This window comes from Electrophorus electricus, chromosome 11 (genome assembly GCF_013358815.1).
Source record: "Electrophorus electricus isolate fEleEle1 chromosome 11, fEleEle1.pri, whole genome shotgun sequence".
In the NCBI taxonomy this organism is placed as follows: domain Eukaryota; kingdom Metazoa; phylum Chordata; class Actinopteri; order Gymnotiformes; family Gymnotidae; genus Electrophorus; species Electrophorus electricus.
In genome coordinates this window covers 21760795-21787081 of record NC_049545.1, presented here as the reverse complement: position 1 = coordinate 21787081, position 26287 = coordinate 21760795, and the positions used below count along the sequence as shown (strand labels likewise).

Genomic DNA, 26287 nt, shown 5'->3' with positions numbered 1-26287 from the left:
CGGTACTTTGATCAAACTGCCAGGAGAATGGTGGCATAAGACTGAGTGGAGAAACCTGATGGACGGGACTGGTGTTCCCCTGCAGCAAAACGCAGACCACACACACACACACACACACACTCACTCCCACAAGCCAAACCTCAAAATGAATACTGAGACACCCACACAACCAGCGCACACCCGTTCACCCTGACACACACACAAACACACACTTTCTGGTGAGAGGCAGAAAAGGCAGGGGCAGAGGGGCAGAGGGGCAGGGCTGACAGAGCTGCCTGGGCCTCCACAGAGAGCCGAGCTGTAAAGGTCCAGAGGGTTAGGGTTAAGGTTAGGATTAGGGTTAAGGTTAGGGTTAAGATTAGTGTTAGTTAGGGTTAAGTTTAGGGTTAAGGCTAGGGTTAGGGTTAAGGTTAGGGTTAAGATTAGTGTTAGTTAGGGTTAAGTTTAGGGTTAAGGCTAGGGTTAAGATTAGTGTTAGTGTTAGGGCTAAGTTTAGGGTTAAGGCTAGGGTTAGGGTTAAGTTTAGGGTTAGGGTTAATGTTAGGGTTAGGGTTAGAGGTCGGGTTAGGATTAGTGTTAGGGTTAGTGTTAGGGTTAGGGTTAGGACTAGTGTTAGGGTTAGAGTTAGGGTTTGGGTTAGGGTTAGAGGTGGGGTTAGGGTTAGGGTTAGGACTAGTGTTAGGGATAGAGTTAGGGTTTGGGTTAGGGTTAGAGCTGGGGTTAGGGTTAGAGGTAGGGTTAGTGTTAGGGTTAGGATTAGTGTTAGGGTTAGGGTTAGAGGTAAGGTTAGGGTTAGTGTTATGGTTAGGGTTACGATTAGTGTTAGGGTTAGAGATAGTGCTAGCGTTAGGGTTAGGGTTAGAGTTAGGGTTTGGGTTAGGGTTAGAGATAGTGCTAGCTTTAGGGTTAGAGTTAGGGTTTGGGTTAGGGTTAGGGTTAGAGTTAGGGTTAGGGTTAGGGTTAGGGTTAGGGTTAGAGTTAGGGTTTGGGTTAGGGTTAGAGTTAGGGTTTGGGTTAGGGTTAGAGATAGGGTTAGGGTTAGAGGTAAGGATTAGTGTTAGGGTTAGAGATAGTGCTAGCGTTAGGGTTAGGATTAGTGTTAGGGTTAGGGTTAGAGTTAGGGTTAGGGTTAGGGTTAGAGTTAGGGTTAGGGTTAGGGTTAGAGTTAGAGTTAGGGTTAGGGTTAGGGTTAGGGTTTGGGTTAGAGTTAGGGTTAGGGTTAGGGTTAGGGTTTGGGTTAGAGTTAGAGTTAGGGTTAGGGTTAGGGTTTGGGTTAGAGTTAGAGTTAGGGTTAGGGTTAGGGTTAGGGTTAGGGTTAGGGTTTGGGTTAGGGTTTGGGTTAGAGTTAGGGTTAGGGTTAGGGTTAGGGTTAAGGTTAGGGTTAGAGCTGGGGTTAGGGTTAGGGTTAGGGTTTGGGTTAGGAATAGTGTTAGAGCAAAAACTACAAGAAAAAAGACAAACAAATGCAAGTACAGAGATACTCCCTTCTGAACAGAGCACTTCTCAAACCTCACCCTTCTCAACACATTCTCTCTCACTTCCTCGCTCTCTTACACACACACACGTGCCGAATTTAGCCCGTGACAGATGACATCACTTGATGCTTGTTGAGACACATCTGTATATCAATGATCAACCTGTTTGGTAGTGCTCAACTTGTACACCTGAGACCTCTTGAAATGTCAGTAAACAGGATTATATTATAAACTAGGAAGATTGGACGGGAGAGGGGAGAGTGAAAGGGAATTGTTCTGTTTGCATGGCAGCTGTGTAAGGTTTGCAAACACAACATGCAACAATGTTATGTACACCTTTCGTTCTGTGATAATGCCATGTGGTATTTGTATGTGTGCATGTTTATAGGTGCTTGTGTTTTATGTGTGTGTATGTAAAGAAGTGTGTGCGTGTGCATTTGTGTGTGTGCATGTGTGTGTGTGCATGCGTGTGTAGGTGCCTGCATGTATAGGACACCTGCCAGGTGTGTCCACCTGGACATAAAGTAAACCACGCCCAGGTCTCTGACATCACTCAGATGGCCTGCTCCTTTAGAGAGCTTTACTCAGTCTTTGAAGTCCAAACACAGTGAAGAATCTTCAAAGGTTTACAACCTCAACAGTGCCAAAGACAGAAGAATGGCTTTAGGTGTGTGTGTGTGTGTGTGTGTGGAGGGGGTGTGTTTGTGAGAGTTTGTGTGTGCGTGTGTGCATGCGTTTGCGCACGCTTGCGCACGCTTGCGCTTGTGTGTGTGTGTGTGTGTGTGCGTGTGTGTGTGCTGGTGAGCATGAGTTGATGATTTTAAAGCTAATCTCTTAGTCCTCCACCTTCAGTCATTAAACCTCCAGCAGACACACTGTTTCTTGATATGGGAATGCTGAGCTGTGTTGCTAATGGCAACCCTCCAGCAGCCCAGGGTCCCTTCATGCAGCAATGGCTGGATCAGCTGTAGGGGCTCAGTATGAGTGAATATCGTGGGGGCGAAAGGACGGATGTGTGAATGAAGAGTTGATTCATCAGACAGACAGACACACACACAGAGAGAATGAGAGAGAGAGAAAAAGAGAGAGAAAGAGAGAGAGCCATGTAGCTGCTTATTAGGTAGTACAAAAGCAGCCACCGCTGTGTCTGTCTCGCCGTCTGTCTGTCTGACTGTCTGTTTGCCCATAGATCTGTCACTATTTCAGAATCTTTCAAGACATGTTCTTTCAAAACAACATCAGTTTGGATAACTCCGAGTCTCCAAAGCCATCTCTTAAATGTACTCACACACACACACACACACACACACACACACACACACACACACACACACACACACACACACACACAAACATGCATACACACATACGTACACACACATTTAGCTCAGCAGAACTTCACCAGGCCACTGCCACCGTCTGTGGACATGGACAGTAGCCTGTAATCCCAGAGTGAAAGCTCTGTGTACCAGCCTACACACACCTGCCTGAGGTGTAGGCAGGAGAGACTTCACCTTCTATACCTTGTCCTGGATGTCATGCGTTCATTACCTAACACACACACACACACACACACACACACACACACACACACACACACACACACACACTCTTTGGCTTGACAAGCCCTGTCTATAATATCACCATGATTAAAGCTGGGTAGTAATTACTAGAGTTGCTTCAGTCAGCTCAGAAATCCCCCTCCTAACCCCAACCTCAACCTCAACCCTAACCTCAACCTCCATCCTAATCCCAACCTCAACCTCAACCCTAACCCTAACCCTAACCTCAACCCTCAACCTTAATCCTAACCAAAAGTGTCCCAAAATCCTTTTTGAGAAAAACCTGAAAACATTTCGACACAAACCTGAAAATTACACACAGGTCTTTCTCTCCTCTCCTCTCCTCTCTCTCTCTCTCTCTCTCTCTCTCTCTCTCTCTCTCACTCTCTCTCCTCCCTCTTTTTCTTCTCTTGCTCCCTAAAGCCTGTGCTTCTTCTTTCTTTCCTGTTGGATAAGGAGACTCTCTGTGTGCCAGTGCTTCTCTGTTTAAGCTCTGAAAAGGCCCCATTAAGAGCTCCTCCTGCCGATCCAGTAAAGCGTCACTTCTCACGACAGCAGTGGGCCCTCAGCCCCACTCCACTACCCAAATAAACTGGTGTGGAGGGGGTTTGTAAGATAGAGTGGAAACGGGGATGACAAAATGATTTCGTTTATTTTTAAGAGGAAGATGATGCAAATAATACATCTAGACAACACAGACAGAATACATACTCACATACTCATACACACACACATACACACACACACACACACACACACACACACATGTGCACCCATGCACAAAATATAGGTGTGGTATTCATATGCATTGTTCGCATGCAGAACTGTGTTGCTCCACTGCTCATCACACATACTGCAGTGGGAGTCTCTGTCAGTCTCTGTATGTGTCTCTGAGTCTCTGTGTGAGTCTTTGTGTTGATGTACGTCCTCGAGTCTCTGTCTGTCAGTATGTGTGTGTGAGAGGTTCGCTCCCAGAGTGTGAGCTCTCTGACTCAAATGTGTCTCTGGAGTCATAATGCTAAGTCTGTGTTCCACTGGCCCACTATAACATACAGCGGAGCTGTAGTTCAGGCTGGCAGCCAAGACCAGATGAAAAATAACCACACGCATACACACACACATGCACTAGATCTGACTCTTTGCTGTGTGTTTCTGAAGCTTTGGTCCTTCTGTGTTTCCTTTAAAAGCACTTTGAGTACTTTGGACTTGTCTAACCACCGGTAGCAAGGAGACAGGCGGGGATCCCACGTGTATATGTATTTATTTGTCATCGCATATAAGTATGTGAGAGTGCATGTTTGTGTGTGACAGATTTTATAATAGCTGTATATATAGAACACTTTATTATATATATTTTATTTATTTTTCCTCTCTCCACGGTTTTATTCAATTTTGTGTTATTCTGTTAATCGCTTTGGCAATAGATGTTAATTATAGTTCATGTCAATAAAGCAATTTGATTTTAAATTTTAGAGTGGGGGAATAAGGAGAGCGAGAGAGAGAGAGAGAGAAAGCGAGAGAGAGAGAGAGCGAGAGAGAGAGCGAGAGAGAGCGAGAGAGAGAGCAAGAGAGAGCGAGCGAGAGAGAGAGCGAGAGAGAGAGAGCGAGAGAGAGAGAGAGAGAGCGCGAGAGAGAGAGCGAGAGAGAGAGAGAGCAAGAGAGAGAGAGCGAGAGAGAGAGAGAGAGAGAGAGAGCGAGACAGAGAGAGAGAGAGAGAGCGAGAGAGAGAGAGCGAGAGAGAGAGAGAGAGAGCGCGAGAGAGAGAGCGAGAGAGAGAGAGAGCAAGAGAGAGAGAGCGAGAGAGAGAGAGAGAGAGAGAGAGCGAGACAGAGAGAGAGAGATGGACAAAAGGTGCAGCATATTCAGGTGCAGATAAAGGAACTGTCAGAATTAGCTAAGTTTAGCACGTCTGGTCGTTTGCATGACATGGGTGACTGACAGGAAGGGGAATGCAGGTGCAGTCTTCACACCAGACACGGACGGAAACGTCTTCACCCTCCACCAGAACAGAGTTCCTCTCCCAACCGCTGTGGTACCACCACTGCGGTGGAGAGAAACAGAGATACTGAATGGAAACATTCAGGAGACAGAGCGAACAGTGCTACGTTTTGGCCCAATTCACAAGGCTAATACAAAACAGGGCCACCCACAACCACTCACCACGCTTTCCCGTTACTCTGAGAGTAGCAGTGTGTCTTTCCCGTTACTCTGAGAGTAGCAGTGTGTCTTTCCCGTTACTCTGAGAGTAGCAGTGTGTCTTTCCCGTTACTCTGAGAGTAGCTGTGTGTCTTTCCCGTTACTCTGAGAGTAGCAGTGTGTCTTTCCCGTTACTCTGAGAGTAGCAGTGTGTCTTTCCCGTTACTCTGAGAGTAGCAGTGTGTCTTTCCCGTTACTCTGAGAGTAGCAGTGTGTCTTTCCCGTTACTCTGAGAGTAGCTGTGTGTCTTTCCCGTTACTCTGAGAGTAGCAGTGTGTCTTTCCCGTTACTCTGAGAGTAGCAGTGTGTCTTTCCCGTTACTCTGAGAGTAGCAGTGTGTCTTTCCCGTTACTCTGAGAGTAGCAGTGTGTCTTTCCCGTTACTCTGAGAGTAGCAGTGTGTCTTTCCCGTTACTCTGAGAGTAGCTGTGTGTCTTTCCCGTTACTCTGAGAGTAGCAGTGTGTCTTTCCCGTTACTCTGAGAGTAGCTGTGTGTCTTTCCCGTTACTCTGAGAGTAGCAGTGTGTCTGTTCCCCACAGCATCAAGGAGTGTCCCATCAACTGCCCTCATTCCTCAGCAAAAAGCCTCCGATAGCAGCATGGCACAACCCCAGTGAGCAAATACAGACAGGCAGAAGTTCAGAGCGCAAGCACAGGTGTGAAAGGAGTGATAGGGCAGCAGCTTATCGCAGCACGCTCGCGAGGAGGCCAGGACGGCCAGTTCAGCTCCAGCGCAGGATCGATTTCAGCCCGTTATCAAATACCTATTCAACCTTTTTTATAGACATTAATACAAATATTTACTGTGTAGAGAGAAAGAGACAGGGGGGAAACTGTCGCTGCTCTCCGACAGCCTGGGTCACGTTTCAGCCCTCACCTGGGCAAGCATGTACACACACACACGCACACACACACACACACGCACACACACGCACGCACACACACACGCACACACACACACACACGCACACACACGCACGCACACACACACGCACGCACACACTTAACTGTGTATATGTAAATTCATTCATTTACAAATTTCTATTACATATAAATCAATGTAGTATAAATGTACAGTCTACATATATATACTGTATGCATTTATGCAACATTTACACCTCCCTCCAACATGCACCAGGTGAGCAACTGTGGACAATGTCAGAGAGAGAGAGAAGGAAGGAAGTAGCCGATCAGTTAATCAGATTTAGTGGGTTGGCTGAGTGGTCAGCAAACCCTGTGTGTGTGTGTGTGTGTGTGTGTGTGTCTCCCATTCGCGGTGGCTGACAGCATGTCCACAGTCCCGACCTGTACGGCTCCTTCTCTCTCTCGCTGTCGTCTCTGAGATGTTGCTGACACGTGACTCCTGCCACGTCCTCTCCTAAAGAAATATAAATATATAAAACCCTATTCTGTGTGTGTGTGTGTGTGTGTGTGTGTGTGTGCTCTCTCTCCCCAGGGACTCTCGCGTTGAATTGTCTCCCTCATGATCCCTCCATTTGCCTGTGTCTGCTCTGTGGTTATGATATCATTAGGAGAAAAATGCAGCATTCCTCTCTAAGTGCCCCCCACCCGCATCAAATATTCATAGAGCCCCAACCAGGGGGCAGGGTGGAGTTGGAGGGGGCAGGGCTTGGGGCGGGGCCGGGGGTGGGGCTTGGGGCGGGGCAGAGCCAGGGCTGGCCACCCCGGTCGGGCAATTGTAGCCTAACTGTCACACACTGAGCAGGGGCTTCCCAGAGACAGCAAGCCTACAGATATTTAAACAGGAGGGTTTAACACTCGGCGAGCATACACAACCGCGCGCACGCACACACACTAATCGACACAGACGCATGTATAACCAATAGCTTAAGTTTTATACACTCCTGCTTAAATGCTTCACATTTGCTTCACGTTCTCTCTCTCCCTCTCTCTCTCTCTCCTGCTCTTGGGATGTGTGATATAAGTGTTATCCATCAGAATCCTAGGTGCACCCTGCTTCTCCGTGGTACTGAGTGAGTGAGGGAGCCTCACATGAGGAGAGGGTAAAAGAACAGATACATCACCACTGGGGTCAGCAGCGGACCGTGATATATTCCCCTTGGGTAGAGCAGAGAGAGAGCACGCACTAAATCCATATCAGAGCGTCCGTTGTGCCCTCGGTATCAGTATGAAATATTCAAATCTGCCCATTACTCTGCATTAAAAACCACAGAATGTACACATGCACCTCACACGTTGTCCTGATAGTCACATTAAACGCCCTCCATTAGAGCACGCCATGTATGATGGAGTGTGCATGTGCGTGTGCTTGTGTATGTGTGTGTGTGTGTGCGTGCGTGCGTGCGTGCATGTGTGCGGGCGTTAGACTAGAGTTTATGTGTGTGTGTGTGTGTCTAGGAACAATGAAGAAGATACATATCGAATAAGGACTACAGCTATCCATTCTTATATAATTCTTAGTCTTACATATTTATAAGTTTTAATCTTTAACCCAATTTCTTAATATGACTGTATAAAAGTAATCAGTCACTTGTGTGTAAAATCAAAGGCATGCATTGTTTGAAGATTTGAAATTTAAGGGAAAAAATGCTCTTTTGAAATGGATATATTCATTTAGTTATATTCGAATTTTGTATGTTTGTTTAGGAAAAATATAGTTCATACCAAAAATGAAACATGATATTATTTGCCCTTAAGTACATTGCATCCCTCATAATTACTTTGGAACATAGCCTGTCCTATGACAGCATTGCTGCTCTGGCAGTTTGTCTTAATCCGTTGAATTCTAATTGCATCCTGATTGCTTTAATGTGTTGTATTTTGATTCTTTTCTAATTGTTTTAATCTGCTGGATTCTAATTGTATTCTCATTGTTGTAATCTGACGGATCCTGATTCTACTCTAGCTGTGTAAATCGGTCGGATCCCTTGGGGCTGCAGTGTGGGTCTTAAGCGTTGTCCTCTGTTGACAGGCCATAGGGTGAAGATGGAGGACTCACAGAAGATGCAGTTCTCTGAGCGGTTCAGCGAGATCGAGCGCTACCAGCGCAGGATGGGCACAACCAATGTCAACACACGTCCTGCCCACCAGAGCCATTACACTCCTTCTACTGCTTCTCAGATACCAGGTACATGTGTGTGGCTGTGTGTGGGTAGGTGTTGGTGTGTGGGTGTGTGGGTGGATGTATAGGGTTGTGGGGGAGCGGTCGTAGACTATATTTGAGATATTGGTGTTAAATGTTTAGCTTGTTTTGGGGTTTGAGAGCCATATCTGTAAATGCAAAATTTTGTCCCTGGATGCCCCTTGAGGCCTGTGTGTGTGTGTGTGTGTGTGTGTACAAGTGATTCAGGTAAATCTAAGATACACCAAGCAACCTCAGACCACAGTCTTTGGAATGTAGCAACCACTCACTATATCTACACCCATGTCTGTGTGTGTGTGCGATTATTGGTGATGTGTGTGCATTCTCAGACATATGTAAAGACTTCTAAACGTGATGGCATGTCTGAAAGAGAACAGGGAAGCAAACACATACACAATATCTCTCTCTCTCTCTCACTCACACACACACACACACACACACACACACACACAGAAATACCTGCTATCTCTCTCACTGTGTCTTCTTGTTCTCATTCTGTCATTCTTTCTCTCTTTTTCACACACACACACACACACACACACACACACACACACACACACACACACACACACACTCTTACACACACACAGACACACGTACATGCGCACTAGCTCATTTCACACTCCTCCACCCACTCACAGGTTCTCATACCAGGGTGAGTGTGAATGTGTGTGTGTGTGCGTGTGTGTGTCTATTTGGAAGGTGAAGGTTTCTGTGTTTGTCATTTGTCTTTATTTAGCTCACTGTATTTCTCACATAAAGGATTTGAATCCTTCCTTTACATTAGTTGCAGCATTTATGCATGCAGAGTTTAAAAACAGACAAAACCACCATCACGTTGTTGTCCAGGATTATTTTGAGGTTTTACAGATCCAGTTTTCTAAGCAAATTAGAAATTTAGTCAGACATCGAGTAATAATGGGTTAGAGCAGGTTTCAGGTCTGCTAATCTCACAGGTTTCTCGATTATGAACATGAGCTGAGGTTGGAAGAACAGCAGTCAGCTAGCATGTTTCAGCCTGGACGCGTGTGCGCAACTGTGGGTCTTCATGAGCCTGAGCCTTGTCACGTGTACGTAGCTATAAGCCTGCACGAGTCTGAGCCCTGTCACGTGTGCGTACCTGTGGGCCTGCGTGAGTCTGCGCCCTGTAACGTGTGCATAGCTATAAGCCTGTGTGAGTCTGAGTCCTGTCACGTGTGCGTACCTGTGGGCCTGCGTGAGTCTGAGCCCTGTCACGTGTGTACTTGTGGGCCTGTGTGAGTCTGAGCTCTGTCACGTGTGCGTACGTGTGGGCCTGCGTGAGTCTGAACCCTGCTGCTGTAGAGAGACCTTGGGCTGAGGAGAGTGCACTGTACCAACGATGCGGATGTACCAACTATACCACTGGTCTGCTGCACACACAGTCACACACACACACACACACACACACACACACACACACATGCACACCATGTCTGTGCACACTGGTGCACTGTGTGACGGCAGCAATGTTCTTAGCAGGAGATTTGTGTGAAGGAAGGAAATTAGTAGGGTGTGACCTCAGTGGTGTGACATCTGCACATCTATTTGCTCCTCAAAGCAAAACTAATAATGCATCTACTATAGTCTGAAAATCAAACACTGAAGGAGTTTGGAAAGAAATCTACTACTTAGCTTGGTGGGCGGTTATGCATGTGTCTGTACGTGTGTGTGTGTGTGTGTGTGTGTGTGTGTGTGTTTATGTACATGTGTATTTGAGTGTGTGTGTAAATATGATTGGTGTTTCAGCAGGTAAAGTATATCTACTATCCGTACCTCTGGGAAGATGAAGAGAGGAATTATCCTTTTATAGAGCTGTCATTGCTGAAAGGCAGCCTGCATTATAACACACACACACACACACACACACACACACACACACACACTCTGCATGTTCCCAGAGCTAAAGCCATCTTATTTTGTTTTGTCTGGTTTGTGAGCTTGCACGTGTACGTGTGTGTGTGTGTGTGTGTGTGTGTGTGTGTGTGTGTGTGTGTGTGTGTGTGTGAGTGAGTGAGTAGGTGGTGAGAGGTTTCAGGGGTAGCCATAAACCACACCTTCATATCTGGCATCAGTGTTGCAACTGCATAGCTCAAGGCCGTCAGTAAAATAATTAACTGTAAGACTCTCTCTCCCTCCTTAAGACCCCTAGTTCAGTGTGAAGTGTGTAGCACACAGTGGATAAACATCACTACTGCTTTAAAAGAAAGTCAGTGAAGGCTCACCTCTAACCCAAATGGGTGTGGTGTATACCACCAGCTCAAGACACGCGCACACACACACACACAGACATTTACACGCAACAATGACTGGCTAAAAGTGATACGTTTAATCTCAATGTTTGTTTCCGCATGACATGATGATATATCAGCTCTCATCACTCAGGTGGAATTAGATGGTCTCTTGTCCTGTCTGCCTGTTGCAGTGCATTTCCTGCATGTGTGTGATTTATGTTAACTGTAAACCGCCTCTTTTTTGTAGTTAATGCCAGTTGCTACATTCCGTTGTTTAAGGAGGCTGGTTTTGTTATTGTCTGGATTCCCATGTCATATCACCATGTCATAACCTATAAGGTATATGTAGCTATGGCCCATGTTTATGTGGTCTAGTCAAAGCATGACACAATGTCTATAACACACACACACACACACACACACACATACGCACACACACACCTACACTGCCACCTGGGCACAGGCACACATTCAACTGCCCTCAGCCCACACAGATTCATGTACACGCAAACACACACACACACACACACACACACACACACACACACACACACACACACACACAGCCATGCCACTGGAGCAGACAGACAGGCTAATTAAGTGCTCATTAACAGACATGCAGGAGCATGATCAGCTCAGACGAGAGAAACAAAGGGAGAGGAGAGAGCAACAGAGAGGAGGGTGAGACAGGAGGGGAGAAAGACAGGTAAAGAGAGAACAGAAGAAAAGACCAGTGGAGAGAGCGTGAAAGAGAGAACCTGAGAGAGAGAGAGAGGGAGACACATGGACAAACCTAGGGAAGGGAGGTGTGTAGGCATAGGAGAAGAGAGAAAAGTAGATCTTTATCAGTGTGGTTTTCACCGGTGCAGTCAAGCACAACCCACATGCAGCTAGATGAACTACAAAACTGTTACTTTGACTGTCCAGACTGAGGTGTGTGTGTGTGTGTGTGTGTGTGTGTGTGTGTGTGTGTGTGTGTGTGTGTGTGTGTGTGCCTGTTAGGCATATAGGTGCTTTTACACCCAAGCAGGTACCCAGTGTTCTGCAGGCTAGAGTTAACACTTCAATGAGTTCCAAACTGTACATTCACTTTCATTCCTACTTTAATATCCTATTTTTTCAGACATACCACACAAATATGCACATAAGCAGCACAAACACATACAGGCCTTTGTTAGGAGGTGGCCTAGACCATGCTGATGTGTGTGATAATGTATGTGTTAGGCCCCTAAAATACCATATGGATCTCATTAAACTATTACACACACACACACACACACACACACACACACACACACGCAAAGGAATTAGCCCTCAATCTTTTCTTGAGGATATGGCACTGCATAACACATTGATAAGAGACCAGTCAGATCTTTACATGCACACACACGCATGCAAGCACACACACACGCACGCACACACACACACACACACACACACACATACAAAAAAAAAAAAAAGCTGATGCAGAATTTGCAGCTCCCTGATCTCATAAACACCTGCACAAGCACAGAGACTGAGTTACACACAGTATGTTTTCTGTCTCGCTTGTAACTAGTGAAGGCATTGATTTCTGGAGCTTCAGTAAAGTAAGTCTTCCCTCAGGGTTAGTAAACGCTCCACTTTAGGACCTTTTCTCTAAAGCATCAGAGAATGTGGCTTATGGACTTGTCAGATTGGATTCTACACATGTCCCAATAACAAACCCAAAACCCTAGGCATGGTTTGCTGCATTCAGAAAAATAGATCATATCTGGTTTATAATATATGGTGTCTGGTTTATAGTAGATTGTGTCTGGTTTATAGTAGATTGTGTCTGGTTTGTAGTAGATTGTGTCTGGTTTGTAATTGATCGTGTCTGGTTTATAGTAGATTGTGTCTGGTTTATAGTAGATTGTGTCTGGCTTGTAGTAGATTGTGTCTGGTTTGTAATTGATTGTGTCTGGTTTATATTAGATCATGTCTGGTTTTCCCAGTGTCCCATAGTTTTTACACTTAGATGTGGCTCATGGTTTACTGACCATGTCTCAGTCAGAATTGTAAGTCGCTTTGCATAAAAGCGTCAGCTAAATGCCAAAAATGTCGGATGTAATGTAAATGTATACTAGATCGGGTCTTACACTGGTTTACGCCTGACCTGGTCTACCTCTGTTCTCCTCCAGATGTGGCCTGAATCTGTTCAGTCTGTCATTCGGAGCACTGAGAAAGTTCAGTGGCGCACACACCGTGCTCTGCTCCTTTCGTAGGTTTTTGGACCTCAGTACTACAATGCAGACCACACACTACTGCCAATTTCTGCCCTCTACTGCCAGTCTCATTCTCTCGCTCTCTCTCTCTCTCTTCCTCTCTCTCTCGTCTTTTGTTTCTTCTCTATCCATCTTTGTTCTTTCTTTTCTTTGTATTGTGAGATTGAGTTGTACTTTAACAGAGGTTTGTGAAGAATTCAGAACTATTTTCAGAAGGTTTGTATGTCAGTCATCACCATACTCCTTCTCTGTGTTTGTGTGTGAGGTAAAGTGAAGGAGGTAAACAGGAAGCACGTTCCTGATTAGAGCTCCACTGCGTGGTGGCATCTGTGTTTGATTGCTTTGGGCTAGGCTCTGGCTCACTGAGGAAGCCATTTTGGATCAAGCAGTGGTGTTGCCTTTGTTGTGTTGCTGGGTGTCAGGTGGAGGCAGTACCTCAAAGGCAACACTGCTGTAAAGGCTGTGCCAATCTCAAACACATGTCCTCACACACTTGTGATCACACACCTTGAGTTATACTTACTGATACTAATACCCTCATACACAAGAGTACCTACTTACACACACACACACACACACACACACACACACACACACACACACACACACACACACACACATGGAACAGCAGCTTTTAATAACAGGACTAATCTGTAGGCTGGCATTAATGTTGTCTGTTGGCCAATCACAATATTTGAAAGAAATGTTTATTTTCTTACAGCAATGGTAGCAGCTGTGGTCCCTGGTCTGAAAGAAGCCTTTATACACGAGAATTTCCCATTGTAGAGAGAAAACCAGAGAAAGAGAGGGAGAGGAATAGAAAGATAGATAGATAGATAGATAGAGAGAGAGAGAGAGAGAGAGAGAGAGAGAGAGAGAGAGAGAGAGAGAGAGAGAGAGAGAAACAAAGAAAGAAAACCAAACAAATGGCCATTAATTGAGTTTCACTCTACTGTCTTTCCGTTTGTGTGATTTAGATTTGCACATTTGGGAGTGTTATAGATGATTTTCCTCTGCATTGTGATATTCGCAAATGTGTGTGTGTGTGTGTGTGTGTGGTTTGCCGCAGTGTTCGTGGTATGTGATGGTTGGCCTGTAACAACTAACCCATCTCAGACCGAGAGCAAATAACCTTTGTTTGCATGTCAAATTGGCAGTTCAGTGTGGCGTGGCCAGACAGTGTGAACTAGACACACACAATCATATTCACTCGCACACACACACACACACAAATTCACTCTAACACCATGCATGCTGTTGTGTCACTCAGCAACCCTGAGAACCATGTATACAAACACACAAAAATACACACACACACACACACACACACACGCACTCTTTGGCTTGACAAGCCCTGTCGTTGATATCATCCTGAAACTTGTGACTCAGAGATGGCTTATATCGTCCTCCACAGTGTGAGACTGTGAAAATGATCTGTAACATAGATCCATACAGAGCACAACACCTGAGCTAACACTCACACACACTGAGCTATGCTACAGATCCAGCACCCACACAAACGCACACATCTGCACACACACACACACACGAATACACACACATGCAGAAATCCACATGTACAAACACACACAAATACATACACACACAGGAACACACATACACACACATCTGGCCCACAAATCAGCAGGTTCTACACAACTGTCAGTGTATGCGTGCTCTAAACACAGTTATGTTAAACCTTCAATTCCACAGACACATCCAAATTCCAGAAGAAACCCAAGAACATCCCTTATTATTTTATCCACCAAAACACACAGATTTAAACAGATATCTTAGATAAATAGATATAAAACACACACATACACACTCTTACTCTAGCGTCCTGATGTAAAACTCATTATGAATGCTACATTTTAAACATTCCTTTGTGTGTGCATGTATGTGTGTGTGTGTGTGTGTGTGTGTGTGTGTGTGTGTGTGTGTGTGTGTGTGTGTGTGTGTGTGTGTGTGTGTGTGTCATCTGATACCATAAGGACAACCTCTGGAATGCTTTTGCTTTTCTCAGCTTGGCCCTGATTAAAACAATAACACACTATGATGAGAGTCCTGCCAACCAAACAAGTGCAAACAAATTCATTCTGTTGCAATCACACTTTAGAGCACACACACACACACACACACACACACACACACACACACACACACATACATACCTCTAACTGCTGAGTGAAGAGAAAGCCATTAAAATCACCAATCCATTAGAAGCCATTAAAACTTTACTACTGGAAAGTATTTTAATTTAAAATTACAGGTTTACATATAGATTAAACTGCAAGCATACATGCTTGAACAGGTTCACAGATGGATGGATGGGTGGATGGATCATTTAGTTCTTCATTAAGACAGTGTTCTTGTGTTATGGGACTTCATTAAAGCAGTGTGTGTTGTGTTGTAGGTCTGTGGCCAGACCAGATTGATACACCTCAGATCAAAACCTGCAAAGTGGAGGATGAGATCCGTTGGCCAAGTAAGACACACACACACATGCACATGCACATGCACATGCACGCTCTCTCTCTCTCACACACACACACACACACACACACACACACACACACACCAAAGTGTCTGCTCTTTATAGCCATTTTCCTTTCAGTATGAATTCAGAATGTTGGTTTGATGTGGTGCAGAACTGGACCTGCTGTACCAAAGTAGCTTTATTTATTGTAACTACTTCAGTTCTGCGCAATTCTTCTAACATCTTTCCCTTCTACCTTGTACTTGTATTTATGGCCAAACTGCACTAAAACTACCAAAACACTGCAAATATGTCTCAGAGTAAACTCTGAGAAAAACTGTCAGACATTATATTTAGTATTATTAGTGTTGTAACCTGTGTATTTATATTTGGTAGAATCTGTTTAGCAGTTGATCAGTTGTTTATGATGAATTTGTTAGAAGACAGATAAACACTTGACAGCATAATAATACATCTTCACTTTGTAAAAAAGAAAAAAACTCCAGTGATTCATAGGTGCATTACCTAAGTGTTTGCCCTATCAACGTAGTTAGGTCACATGATCTCATGCCCTAGGTCATCTCATACTAAACACGGTGGAAAGAATGTCTAGGTCCGGATCCACACCTGGACATCTTCAGCCGCCCATTACCTCGAAAAGGGACAGCGTCCATTACCTCCAAAGGGACAGACCCCTATTGTGGTTTCCAGGAATGGTGTTGCTGGAGGGAGGAGACCCACCATCAGGGATGGCCTGCAGACCTTTCTGGGACTGCACAGTGCAGGATCATACGGTCCCATACCATCCAAGTGGTGTGCATGTGTGGCTACACCAGCCTTCCACAGAGGTCATCCAGGGTCACAGTTAGGCCTGATCAGGGGTTTCTGTAACAGTCCAGCAGTGAGATGGCTGCACACATAGTGATGTTGGCACCTGTCTGTCCTGAAACATCCATTGAGGAACATGCACTATAGAACATCCAGTGTAGAACATCCACTGTTTCACCTGCGTAACATCTATTGGGTTTCACCTGGGTTTCACCCGCGTTTCATCTGCATTTCACCTGCATTGTGCCTCTGTTTACTCCTCATACTCCTTGGACCACAATAAAAGGTCATAACATACCACACTGTGCACATTACCCCCATGGCCTGCAATACTGACGTACGACTGAAGCCGAGCTGGCCTGCAGTCTTATACTCGTACACTGAGCGGGAACCTGGAGGGAAGTGTCCGTTTCCTCGCCAGCCCTGCTTTAATAATCATGCTGTTATCTGCCGTGCGGTGACATTATTCTCTGGTGGAGAAAAAAGGCCCAATATTATTTGTAGTAACAGTGGTGTGACAGAGGACAAAGTTAGTGAGGGCTGTTTCCTCTCTCTCTCATTTTCTCTCTCACACACACATCCTCGCTCTGTGCTGTCACAAGACCCCGTACACAGTCTCACTCCTTCTCTGCTGTTCTCTTTCACCCTTTTCTTTGTAACTCACATTCTGTCTCGGACACCTGCTAGTTTAGACTTATGGATCGTTTATAAGCCTCACAGGTGTGGGCCATCAGGGTTTGCATTCTCATCATCTAAGCAAACTTTTCACAGGTGAGCTTTAGGATTTGCATTCTAGCCAGTGATGGGCCCCACAACACACACATATGTACCCAAACACATGCACACGCACGTGCACAAACACACACAAAACACACACGCACACACACATGCACGCACACATTCACACATACACACACACATACACACACACACACACACACGTGCACAAACATAATACACATGCACCCACACACACATACACAGGAGGCAAATGAGGCAAACCTCTGTGCCAAGGTGGGTTACACGCTTCACTGTGGGTTAGTGGATCTCTGGGAATAAAACTGCTCCTTGTGGAGGAATGTTCAAACACACACACACACACAGACGTGTACACACACATACACACACAGAAGTGTACACACACATACACACACACATACACACACACACAGAGAAGTGTACACACATACACACACACACACACAGAAGTGTACACACACATACACACACACACACAGAAGTGTACACACATACACACACACACACACACACACACACACACACACACAGAAGTGTACACACACACACACACAGACATGCACATACACAGACACACATACACACACAGATGTGTACACACACACATACACACACAGAGAAGTGTACACACACATACACACACACACACACACACACACACACACACACACAGAAGTGTACACACACATACACACACACATACACACACACACACAGAGAAGTGTACACACACATACACACACACATACACACACACACAGACATGCACATACACAGACACACATACACACACAGACGTGTACACACACACATACACACACAGAGAAGTGTACGCACACATACACACACACAGACACAGAAGTGTACATACACATACACACACACACACACAGACATGTACATACACAGACACACACACATACACACACAGACATGTACACACACATACACACACACACACACACACACAGAAGTGTACACACACATACACACACACACACACAGAAGTGTACACACACACACACACACACAGAGGTGTACACGCACACACACACACACACACACACACACACACACACATACACACACAGAAGTGCACCACCCCCATACAAGCTCACTCGCATGCATACATGCACGCAAGACCAACTCTATAAAAGCCTAAACTTCCATACTAGAGGTAATTCAGCAGGTTTTAGGAGAGGCAGAGAGGCTTCTGTGCCACTCTCACTCTCTCTCTCACTCTCTCTTTCACTCTCTCTCTCACTCTTTCACTCTCTCTCACTCTCTCGTTCCCTCTCTCTCTCTTTCACTCTCACTCTCTCACTCTCTCTTTCTTTCACTCTCTCTCACTCTCACTGTCTCTCTCTTTTACTCTCTCACGCTCACTCTCTCTTTCACTCTCTCTCACGCTCACTCTCTCTCTCTTATTCTTTCACTCTATCTCACTCTCTCTCATTCTGTCTCACTCTCTCTTTCACTCTCTCATGCTCTCACTCTCACTCTCTCTCTCACTCTGTCTCTCTCTCTCACTCTCTCACTCTCTGTTTATCTTTTTTCTGCTTTTTTCTCTCCCTCTTTTTTCTTATTCTGAGTCAACACATTTTAGCAGAGTGTAATAGTGTAATAGTGTAATGGAGATCATGTGTGGGCTGGGTACTTACTACAGTTGCTACTACACACACTCACACACAGACACACACACAAACACGCACGCACACACAAACACACACACAAACACACGCACGCACACACAAACATGCATACAAACACACACACACACACATGCACACACACGCACACACAAACACACAGACACACACAGACGCACACACACACAAACACACACAGACATGCACACACACATACACACACACACACACACACACACACACACACAGATACGCATATACGCACACATTTCACCACTCTGCACTGGGACAGGCATACATCAACAACTGCACACAAACCTACACACATCACCAACTACACACCAACCTACACACATCACCGCCTACACACCAACCTACACACATCACCATCTACACACCAACTTACACACGTCACCGCCTACACACAAACTTACACACATCACCACCTACACACATCGCGAACTACACACCAACCTACACACATCCCCGCCTGCACACAAACCTACACACATCACTTCCTATACACAAACCATGTAGTTTAAATGAAACATTTCATTGCCTGTGTGTCTGACTGACTCCACAGAAAGTGTGAGTTTAAACATTGCTTCCTTAAAGACACAAACATAACACAGTGTGCAGAAACTTGGTGGGGGAGAGGACTGTGTGAAGCTGTAGGATCCATGTCAGGCCTCTAGAGGGTGCTAATGAGGCTAGTGCTTTAGCCTGGGGCCAGCAGTGGAGCTTCTGTAGTGAAGGTGACCCAGTGATTATCCATTCAATGCATTTCAGCTTCCTCTTGCGTCGTATGTCAGCAGTTGTGTGTGTGTGTGTGTGTGTGTACAACAGCCCCTCCTTCTCCTTGTTCTATTATTAGCATAAAAGCGTAAGAGACAGAGACTGAAGAAGGAGGAGGGTTTGAGAATCTGCTGTTTCGGAATTAGCAGGCGACTCCACTTCTCGAATCAACCGCAGTTGAAAGCCGGAGTTCCGCTCGGCTGGAATCCGATATGGGCCCCTTTCCGAGTTCTGCAGTCTGGGAAAAACACAGCAGGGACCTTAATCCCCTCCCCTGCCTCTTGTGTTCAGCAGAGAGAGAGAGAAGGGGAGAGAGAAGGAAAACTCAGAAGGAAGACATCTTGTTGAAAGCAGGTTAAGCACAGGAGTGTGCAAGTGTCCACTTCAGAGGGGTCATCTCACTTTGCTCTGTCGCTGCTTTCCTTTGATTCAGTGTCCCGTACAGAGGGGGTGGGGTTGTGAGGATGGGAGAGATTTCAATGAGGCGCTGACACGCAAAGCCATATAGCCAAAGCTATACCCCGTCAACCCCCCCAGGGGAGCTAGCAAGCCAAGGCCTGCTTTTTAGCAAAAACCGCTATGATATCATAGCATGCGCTGTTGCAGTAAGGGTGCTCGGTAAAACAAACAAAGAGCAAAATAAAAGCAGGTCACAGAAAACACAACAACCTTGAAAACATGGAAGACAAATCATAGCTGTGTGTGTGTGTGTGTGTGTGTGTGTGTGTGTGTGTGTGTGTGTGTGTGTGTGATTGTGGGTGTGGGTGTGGGTGTGTGGGTGTGTGGGTGTGTGTGTGTGTGTGTGTGGGTGTGTGGGTTTGTGTGTGATTGTGTGTGTGTGTGTGTGTGTGGGTGTGTGTTAGAACATACAGGTGCACAGATTTTTACATCACAGCTGTCTTAATGTAGATGACTTGTGTGTTTGCCCATGTCAGAGATCTCTCAGATCCACACCTCAAGCACAGCCTTCATCACACTCTTCCTCCGCTGCCCTCTACAGGAGGTCATGCAGTATTTTCTTACAGAACTTTAATGAGTCATATACTCCCTTAATGACCTCAGTGTGACAGAATGAAAAGCGACCTGTAGATGCAGTGACTAGAGCACACACATGGCAGGTTGGTTACATTAGTGCTTAGACCTGGTTCAGTGGGGTGGCTGAGGACACCACTCATAAGTACAGAGTTGTTCACCTGTCGGTTCCAAGTGTGTGGATTGGTGATTTTACAGTTTGAGGGGTAATTATGAGCAGAGCTGCAGATCTGTGTGCAGTTCTCCCTGTCTGGAGATTGGCTGCTGCAGTAATTAACAGTGAGACTGAGAATGTGATTGGCTCCTGCAGTAATTAACAGTGAGACTGAGAATGTGATTGGCTCCTGCAGTAATTAACAGTGAGACTGAGAATATGATTGGCTCCTGCAGTAATTAACAGTGAGACTAAGAATGTGATTGGCTCTTGCAATAAATAACAATGAGACTGAACATGCGATTGGCTCCTGCAATCACTAATTACCAGCTTTTTCTTTCATAGTGAGCAGGAGGTGCCTGCAATCCCAGTGACTGTTCAGATCACCTACAAGTGTCCTAAGGTTTTACCAGAAATATAATATCCCTCTTTCTCCCTCTCTCTCCCTTCCTCCTCTCTCTCTCTTTCCATCTTTCACTTTTTCCCTTTCTTTTCTTATTTTTCCTTGTCTCCATCCCTCTCTCTCCCTCTCTCTCAGGTACAGAGCTGTTCCAGCAGCGGACCACATTCCCATCCCTCTCCCCACTGACAGCGCCGCGATTCTCCGACCCCCACATGCACTATCCTGGGCCTTTCACCTATTCCACCAACCCCTCAGGCACGGGTATCGGGGGCCTCAGCATGTCGGCCTCCACCCGTTACCACACCTACCTGCCACCCCCGTATCCTGGCAACCAGAGCCAGAGCTCCCACTTCCAGGCCAACACCTCTCCATATCACCTGTACTACGGCACCAGTTCCGGCTCCTACCCGTTCTCCATGGTGCCAGCGAGTGGGGCTGGCTCAGGGGGGGAGCGCTCGCCAACACGCATGCTGTCTTCCTGCACGGCGGCGGGCGGAGCCTCTGGCTCCGGCGGTGGGGCCACAGGCCTGATGAATGCCAGCCTGGGTAACCAGAGTGATGGCGTGGATGCTGACGGTAGCCACAGCAACTCGCCGACCACCATGGGCACATCGGGGCGCATGGACGAGTCCGTCTGGAGGCCTTACTGAGCTGGGGAGGGGGATGAGCAAGGGGCGGGGCAAGGGACAAGGAGGCGGGGCAAAGCTCATGGGCTCTGAAGAAGGTTTACTGTTGGGATGATTTAGACACTCACCCTTCCATGTCGCAGACTCAAATGTTGTAGGCAAGGACAGCATCGGTCTGGCTTGAGTGCAGTGGGGTTTGTTTCGAAGGCCCTGGGCCAAACCTGTGCTGTTAACCTCGACCATCCGAAAGCAGAACCGTGGATGAAGAATAGCACCACACCTCCTGTATTTCCTGAAACTATGACATCCTAAAGCTCAGAGTCTGACCGCCTGCCCTGCGGTCTGGGGGCCTCTGTAACAAGAGGAGCTGGGCGTTGATCAGAGCAGCTCACTGGTCCCGCCCCCCTGCTCAAGGAGCCATGCCTGGCCTGGCTGGTGGCCAGAGGTCCCACACGTACAATCAGCCATGTAACACAAGCCTGAAGTGATCGATTAAGGGACTTTTATTTTATTTTACATCTGTGTTGTTTTGCAAGCTCCAAGCTTTAGGTCCCCAGTGGTAAAAGGGTCACGGCCATGATGGTGTTAGTGGCAAAGACCCCTGCAACTTGCTACAGTTTTTGTGTAAGGTTTGTGTGAGTTTCTAACTGCAGAGAGAATTCTGAGACCGGTTGCTGGGACACGACAGCTGTTCTTGACGACAGTTAAAAACCAAAGAAGTTAGAAGCTTGATTCATTTGATGCAATGTTTTTCTACCACAGTCAAGTAGATTTAATGATCCTTTGAGCATTTGCATTTATGGAATAATTTTTGACATTATCTGTTTTGAAATTATTTCTGTTTGTTTTTAAATTAAATTTCTTCAGACCATCATTTTTATTTTCTTGAACTAAGGAATATGGTTTGGGTTTCTTTAATTTATTTGAGCCATTTCTATATAAATATTCCTTTGTTTTTGGGGTGAAAACATTTGTCATTTCACTTTTTTTCTTTTCATTTTTTTCCACTTCTTTGTTGATCAGTGATTTAATATAAGATTGCAAGTTGTGCTACTGTAATATATTACGTCTAAATTATAAAACAGTAGAAATTTTAAATGTAATGTCTGTTTTCCAATGTAGCTCTAATGCACTAAAACATTTATTTAAAGAAAACGTCATCATAAAACAGAAAAAGATGTCTGCCCACCCCTGCCACCACACCTGCTATACATTCCACAGGCGTAAGGAACCTTGTTCTCAAAGGTAGGATGCAGTTCTAAGTGCAGCAGATTACGAACAGTGAATATTTCACCGTGCTAGCTCAGCGTGAACTGTGCTTAAGGGTGCAACGGCACTCTCCCCTGTTTTGACCAACGTGTTGACTCATTCCACCCTCTTTAAGGAAGACGACCAGAGCAGCTTTAAGCAAGTCCATTATCTGTGTTTTCACAACGTTGTCCTCCATGGAGTGAGTGAGAAGGGAGATGATGTCAGAGTGTGTGTCTAAGCACTGTGCGCCGGCACCCATAGTGGAGAGCAAGTGGTCAGGTCTCTCTCTCTCTCTCTCTCTCCCTCTCTCTCTCTCTTTCTCTCTCTCCCTCTCTCTCTCTCCCTCTCTCGCAGCCACTGCAGGTGCATATGTGTTTATGCTTTAACACAGCTCTTCCCCACCCAGAGGCTGTTCCCAGGATGCACCCCCCCCCCCCCTTCACACCTGATCTCTTCACCTTAAAGGGGTTTAAAGGGAAAGAGAGTGTGAGATGGATCTATGGCCCTGTGGAGTGGGGGGGTGGGGTGGATGTATGCACGGGGTGTGGGGGGGAAAGATCTCCTTTCAGTGCCCAGTGGTCTAACTCAAAGCCCACAGCTTTTCCCAGCGTCACCAAGGGTCTCTTTGTTCAGCCCTCGAAAACTTTGAAGCTGCACTAAAGCTGTTCATCTCTCTCTCTTTTGTCGTTTGTACATAATTAACGTTCTGAGCTGGAGGCTATTGTGGAGACAGCAGTAACGGAGGAGATGTGTTCTCAGACGTGTAGCACATGATGGCACAACAAGCTCAGATCAGAGCTCCTCTCCTGACAAAACCCAGGTCACATCACGACACGGACGGGGCGCCGAGTCACTTCAGATGTTTGATTCAGGTCCAACAGTGTTTCGCTCTTCACAGGTCTTCTGATGCTGCAGACAATCCAGTTTATTAGACTCAGGAAACAACTATATCAGACTGTATGCCTTCTCGAAGATAGCATAGCCTTCATATTAGATGGTGGACCATAATCATAAGGAAAGCACAGTCTAACTTACTGAAATCTTGGTGTGATCAAAACTAAAGCTAAACTGCCTTTAAAATGTAACGTGGACAGCAGTCCAGTTCAGATCGCTTAGAGAAGAAGAAAAGGCAGTGAGACAACACAGACTAGCCTGGCTGTATCCACTCCGCTGAGAAATGCTTCCTTTTGTATTTTTGTGGCTGATTTGTTGCAGCAGATACTCACTGATAAAAGGGCCACAATCTTAAAACTGATGGACTGCTTTCCTCCAACGGTTGCATTATGGGAAATGAGTGTAACACCAGGAGCTAAGTGGTTCCTTCTACAGGATAAATAGTGTTTTTCATTCCCTGTATCTTGTCATTTTGACTCTGTAATATGCTCCGCTATAGTCAATCTTCATTGTGTGCAAACAATGTAATTTTTGATGCATTTTAATTAAAAATGACATGTTTTGCTTGTATTTGAGATTGCAGTTATTTGTGTATGTTTTTCAGTATTATGCTAAAATGCACAACAAGCCCATTTGAAATGGTGAATACCTTCAACAAGTACTCCATTGTAGATGAATCCAAATAGTTTTGTGGAGGGTCTTGTTTTACTTATTCTAAATGTTTTCAATGTCTTGTTAAGTGACATTTTGTAGAGATCTTTCCATGGGTTATCAGTGGATAACCCGCACCGGAGTCCACACACACCCCGCAGATTTACACTGTGGAGCTCCTTCCACATATGTGACAGGAATGGCCCCAGAATCCTTTGCAGGATGATAAACTCTCAAAAACCTGGGCAGGCAAGGAATGAGTGGGTGTGAGAGCCCCACACATCCCAGAACACACACTCTATGCCCCCGAATAAATTAATTATCCCCATTATCCCCAAAAGTAGCTATCTCAAGTTCTCTGTATGTGGGGGCGTGTGAGAGAGAGAAAGAGAGTGTGTGTGTGTGTGTGTTTCTAATTTCCCAGAAAAAACTGCAGGAAACAATATCTATTCTCATTGGGCTTAATTTTTTTTTTGTCCTACATGTGAGAAACTTTGTGATGAGATTCTCAGGCTCCTACATGGGAACTGCAGATCTGTGAGTTCTGTGTTCAAGGCTTGTTCAGCCTCCTGCGTCTTCTCTACCGCTCACTACATGGTCAGCACCAGTAACCCAGTATACCCAGTATACTCCAGTCTCCTATTGGAGAGAACAGAACACACCAGTCTCCTACTGGAGAGAACGGGACACGCCAGTGGGATGCACCATATTTTGTACCATTTTGCTTCCCAAAAACTCGTCTTCACACACGCAAACATACGCACAAATCTAGACCACAAAATGCATCAACAGAGATCCTGAGATATGAGTTTGGTTCAGATTGGAGTGCTGGAACCAGGATTGGTCTCCTCTGAGAGTTTCAGCACTGTGGGAACAAATGAGTGAGAGAAAGAAAGAGAGAGAAAATGAGAGCGAGAGAAAGAGTGGGAGAGAGTTTCAAAATTGCACTAATAAAGAAATGCTGCACTATAATTTCAGAGTGGGCAGATTATGCAAGCAGCACAGTTCATAGCATTATATCTTAAGAGACAACCAGCAACCCACAACCCCCTCAACCCCCCACCCTCCAGTGGGTCAGTATTGTTGATTGTCTTTTTCCTCTTTCATAGTTAATTATTTATGGCAATAATGCAACTTAGAACATTAATGCCAATAAAACAGGGAAGTAAATAAATAAACATAAGCCATTGTATGTAGATCACAACAAAACTATAAATACTGTAGATATTGTAGTGAATGTAAATATAATTACATATCAGTTCTTATGAAGAATTATGTCATTCATCCATCACATAATCCATCATAAATGAATTATAATGTTTTTTACGTAAACGGGATTTAACCGGAAAAATGAGGGCCCTTCTCACTGGCTCCGCCCCCTCCTTCTACCTCTCTCTTCTGTCCACGCTGGAGCCCAGTGTGGGAACCGTGATGTTGGCTGAGGTCCGCGTTCCCACCAGCAGCCGCCTGCGGCTCGGGCTGGGTGCCGGGCTGCTCCAGGACCCAGCCCCTTACCGAAAACAGTGCCGCCCCGCTGCTGGGTCTCACGCGCTCCAGGCTGAGAGAGGTCAGCGGTCAGCGTGGACTCAGGTACCAGCCTATTGCCCCCATGACCTGGGAAGTGGTTTACATGTTCCATGAGAAACCAGAGAAGCTTTTAATGATCACTTGTTCATTTTTCCCCAAAGTATAACTCCTCTGGTTTTCTTTTGCTTCCTTTCTCTTTTCATACAGCTGGTCCAGATTTTGCATGTTTATTAGTGTGCACTGCAGCACGCTACAAAGATTATGGCACAATGATGAATTGTAAGTCACCGACCTGGAGAAGCAGCCTGTGCTGAGCTTACTGCACACAGCGTGTGCACGAGCCGTAGCCATTCTTTGACCCCCAGCTGGGAGCATGTGCAGTACC

At 45.7% G+C, this 26287-nt stretch overlaps 1 protein-coding gene across 1 annotated transcript in view; it reads left to right on the top strand.

Annotated features, from left to right (window-relative positions):
• The window catches only part of runx3 (RUNX family transcription factor 3), a 28273-nt gene extending 6648 nt beyond the window's left edge, over positions 1-21625 (top strand). The window contains exons 4-6 of the mRNA XM_027029217.2: positions 8186-8341; positions 15271-15342; positions 21089-21625. Of these exons, the coding sequence (XP_026885018.1) occupies positions 8186-8341; positions 15271-15342; positions 21089-21603 (743 nt within the window). The 3' untranslated portion in view covers positions 21604-21625. The remainder of the gene's footprint in view (positions 1-8185; positions 8342-15270; positions 15343-21088) is intronic.
• Positions 21626-26287: the final 4662 nt, after the last annotated feature.